Source organism: Myotis lucifugus, unplaced genomic scaffold (assembly GCF_000147115.1).
Source record: "Myotis lucifugus unplaced genomic scaffold, Myoluc2.0 scaffold_15, whole genome shotgun sequence".
Taxonomy (NCBI): domain Eukaryota; kingdom Metazoa; phylum Chordata; class Mammalia; order Chiroptera; family Vespertilionidae; genus Myotis; species Myotis lucifugus.
The window spans coordinates 2,917,776-2,922,337 of record NW_005871063.1 but is presented as its reverse complement, the minus strand read 5'-3'; the positions used below and the strand labels follow the sequence as shown (position 1 = coordinate 2,922,337).

General features: G+C 39.9%; 1 protein-coding gene across 2 annotated transcripts in view; it reads right to left on the bottom strand.

Moving 5' to 3' along the window:
* The window catches only part of LOC102432910 (guanine nucleotide-binding protein G(I)/G(S)/G(O) subunit gamma-11), a 3,787-nt gene extending 2,869 nt beyond the window's left edge, over positions 1–918 (bottom strand). The window contains exons 1-2 of one of the 2 annotated variants that reach the window (XM_006084959.3): positions 882–918; positions 452–593 (exon numbers count right to left, since the gene is read on the bottom strand). In XM_006084959.3, coding sequence (XP_006085021.1) covers positions 452–547 — 96 coding nt within the window. In that variant the 5' untranslated portion in view covers positions 548–593; positions 882–918. Of the gene's footprint in view, positions 1–451; positions 637–881 lie in introns of those variants that run through there. The other variant, XM_023750722.1, reaches the window with a different exon arrangement.
* Positions 919–4,562: the final 3,644 nt, after the last annotated feature.

Here is a 4,562-nt window from a genome sequence, read left to right as displayed (position 1 = left end):
TAGGTTAATTCAGGACTTCATATTGCGATTTTTAAAGGCTTTTCAAGATACCATCGCTTTCCCAGGCGAAGAAAGGATCAAGGGCAGGTATGGCAGCCATCTGTCTTCTTCCTACAGCTTGGGGTTTTAAAACCGACTAACAGCAGGCACAATTTCTTGCCCGTTTCCCCAGTTTAGGAACTGACATTTGGCTTTAAATTACTCATCAGATCCCTGCTCTCTCCTTTACCTCCTATGATTTCCACATCAACTGGCAGTTCCCAGGCGCCACCAAAGCCCTACTTCCAGCTGCAAAAACAACAACAAAAACCACACACACACACACACACACACACACACACACACACACACACACACACACACTCGACAGCCGCCACCTACTTGTTTTAGTGCAACAAACCAGGAAAAGCTGGCCCTCGGAGAAGGAAAAAATCTGGGGCAGCCCATTTACCTGTTGTCTCTGCAACTTCACTTCTTTGCGAAGTTGCTCCACTTCCATCTTCAGCTTTTCCTTTTCTGGCAAATCTTCGATGTGCAGGGCCGGCATCTTCGCCCCAGAGCTGGGCCCAGGGACAGCTCTGGAAGTGGAGCAGCTGGAAATGCGATAAACCAGGGCGCGTCCCAAAATAACTGCGCCCCCGCCCCCCTCCTCTACCCCCGCCCCCCGCCCGCCGGTGCCGGACGGGCCCGCCCCCCGCGCGGTGGTCCCCGGCGGGGAGCCGCTGCTGCCTCGGCCCGGCCCCTCACGCCAGCCCTGCCCTCCGTCCCGAGAGCTTAAAACCCCCGATCTCGCTCTCCAACCCCCCAAACCCAGCAGGCCTGTCCCAGGGAGCCCGGGGAGGGTTCAGCCCAAGGGCCCCGGGCCTGATTCCCGACCCCACCTCGCCCTCGCGGGACCGTCCTGGGCTAGGGCCCAAGGGTTGGGGTTGCGCTATCCTCTGGGGAAAAAACAAACGTTTTACTTTTTGTTCCTTTTTTTTTCTTTCTTACCCTTTCCCAAGTCATATCCGGGCTTTGTTTATGAAGCAAGAAAGGGGGACACTACCCTGCAGGAAATAACAGCTCTTCACTTCTCCGAGAGTTTCCAAAAGATACAGCACGTAACTTTTCCCAGTTACTCACACACATGTATTGGGGGAACTGTGGGCGCCGGAGAGAAGTCCCAGATGGGAAATGGAGCTGGGCTGTGACCTCAGAAACACCCTCCACAGCTGTTGGTGTCTGGCCCTCCAGTGTATTAAGGAACTGGGAAGGACTTTGATCCACATTTGGGGACCAAAGGGGGACCAGGGTATGGATATTAGTTACAGTTTGCAGGGGCATTTTCTGACATTAAATAATTATCTGCATCCTGGATAGCAGAGTTTGTGTTGGGGAGTGTTTTGTAATGATTGACCGGTAAGTGGATGATACCAGAGGAGAGAGCAAGAATCTTAATGTTCTCCCCCAAAAGATTTCTTCCACTCCATCTGCCAACGTGTGGGCGACACTTGACACCGAGGATTGTGAATTCCTGATTCACAAAGTATTGGTTTCTCCCCTTTCTGGAAAGCAGTATTCATCTAGCTGCCACTTTGTAAAGCCAGGAAAAGTGACGGATGTGAAAAATGTTTGCCTGCAATAAAACCTTTCCCTTGGACTATCAACGAAAACCTTGTTAGTGCTGCTTAAAAAAATTAGAATGAATGTGAGAAATCTTCCCAAGCAGTCAGATGTTTCCCTTTCTCTCCGGGGATGACCTACTGCTGACTGAGTCAAATTCAAGTTAAGAGTGGAGGCATTAACTGGATTATTTCAGGGAACTTGGACTTAGCCATAGTCACTCCTCATTTTGTAAGCAAAGGTTTTTTTTTGTCCAAAAAACAATGATCTACTTGCTGAGTGCTCCCGGATTCTAGTTTCAGCTCTGACACTGGCCATCCCTGGAAAGGTTACTCCCACCCCTCCTCCCTGATTCTGATTTTCTTAATGTGTAAAATATGTGATGGGGCAGGGGAGAGGTGAATTAGCTGGGGTATGTTTCCTTTCTAATTGTATTTATGTCTCTACATCTGATACATCACTTTCACGAAGAAAAACGTTAGGAGGTTCTTTTTCTGCATTAGAAATACCACACATTCCAGAATCTCCCTGACTCAAGAAGTTAGGTCAACTGATGGAGTGTTCCTTGTTCGTGAGCTGTGAGCCAAGACAAAAACTCATGTTTCCAGAACTCATACATTTTTTTTTTGGTTTCCCCATTGTTTAAATTGAAAAGGTTGGTTAAAAATAGCTTAAATAAGTTAGTGAAAGTAGTTAATGTGGCCTAAATTAAATAAGCAGCAGCATCCAAATGAAATAAATTGGTTAAGTAAATGAATGTCAGTATGTCTGTTCCAAATCATAAAAATAGAGCTATTTTGGTCTGGAAATTTCTTTCCAGTGAAATCACCTAGTTGCACGCAGTGAAAAATATTTATAAATCCATAATGGTTCTTTAACTTCTTCCACAGTGTTGTGAGACTTAAATTAGAGATGAAATATATATTAGCCTATTTTTTTTAAAGTTTTATTCTTATCAATTAATTCATATGCTAATATATTTAAGTAAATGGCTTGAACTAAAATGAATTGGGAAAGTCCCATGATCACACAATCTTCTGAAAAATGTTTTGTTGTTTGGTTTTAAGTGGTAAAATGATGGAAATGCTTCAACACACACACACACACACACACACACACACACACACACACACACAGTCTGTAGTCCCTATTCCTTAGGCATGGAATTTACCTCCCAGAGAGCAACCATGGCAAGTAATTTCTTGTGTATTCTTGTAGAAATATTCTATCAGCAAAAATTTTTTTGATAAACAAATGTAAAAGCCATATCAGTTGTATCCAAATGTACTTTTAACATTTTACATATACTTTATGTGTTACCCCTAATCAAAGTTAGTGTGCAAAATATGTGTAGAAACCATTCTGCAGTGAAAATGACAGGTGTAATCAGAAATAAACTTTTATTATCCCACCGTCTGTTGACAAATGTTTTAAAGAAGCTGCCAGTCATAAAAAGCAGTCAGAGGGATGTAAAGTACAGCATAGGGAAAATAGTCAATAAAATTGTAATAATTATGCATGGTGTCAGATGGGTACTAGGCTTAGTGAGGTGAACACTTTGAAAGTTATATAAATGTCTAATCACTCTGAGACTAATACAATATTGTATGTCAACTGTAATTTAAAAAAAAATCATTGGTTCCATAAAAATTTTAAAAAAGAAATCTGCTTAATAAAAATAATATTAACCATGTGGTTATTTTTACTTTTAGAGTATAAAAGAGCAAAGGCCATGAAATATTTACCTTGGAATGTAAAAAAAGAAAAAAAAAACAATTTTTGGACTATTTTTCTGATGTATTAAGTATGTTGTTAAAAATCCATATAAAGAAAATCATAAGAAAAATTTGAGGGCAGCTATATTAGAGTTGATTTTATACTAACTTGAGTTAAAAGAAGATCTTTTAATCTTGTGATCTTTGCAAGACATAGATTCTCTTTGAGTCTGTTTTGTTAGGGTAAATAAATGTGGTTACCTCCCAAATTATACTCCTCTAAAATTTATAAAGTAAGTGGTGATTGTTTAGGCCATTAAAATGATGGTATCTTTAAGGAAAGTATTTAACATACATTTCATGCGCTCTTAGTTCATTTAACATTTGGTTCAATGTATCATAACTATCACATGGACATTTTCATAAACTGACCTGTAAGATTCTTTTTCCTGATGGAGACACTGGGAAGTCTGATGCTCCGGTTACCTTAACAACTAATAATTCGTGGTATCAAAATTATTCCTTTCATCAATTATGTTCATACAAGACTTTAATTTTCATTGCATATAATTGGTCATTCTCATTACTTGGTGTACAGTTTCCCTCGCATGTTTTTAGGAGATTTGGAAGTTTGATATTAGCCTTGTTTTAAAATGTGGTTAATATCAATCAATCCAAATGAAAATAACAGTGAATTTTTTTCTTACTAAAACTTTAAAACTTACCTATGTATACAAAACACCCTGAAAGGGCTAATATCTCAAATGATATAGAAAGTATGTCACTTTGCCCATTCTCACTAGTGATATCAGGTAGTTTTGTTGAACAGCCAAATGGTAAGGCTATGCCTGAAGTATTTTTTGTTTTCCTTCAGTTTTACCTCATTCCATTTAACCTAGTAATCCGTGTCCCTGAAATAACAACTTCTGGGGGAAAAAGAATCATTTACTGCCACTTGTAGTTGCGTGGGCTATGGGACAGCCATGATTTCATTTCCTTCTTCCTGGACCATCTTTCTCTATGCTTCCTTCCTATGATTTTTATCTTACTCAAAATCCCGCTGACAATCTGTATTTTTAAGCAATAGGAATTTTACCTTACTGCTGATTTAAGTAGTAAGCCAATAAGATTCTGAATTATCCTTAAATTAAACACTTAAGTCAATTAAATTTTAGAGACTTTATTAGTTGATTTAGCAGTTACACAGATGAATGGAACTTCCGGCTTGGGAAATTTACAATATGT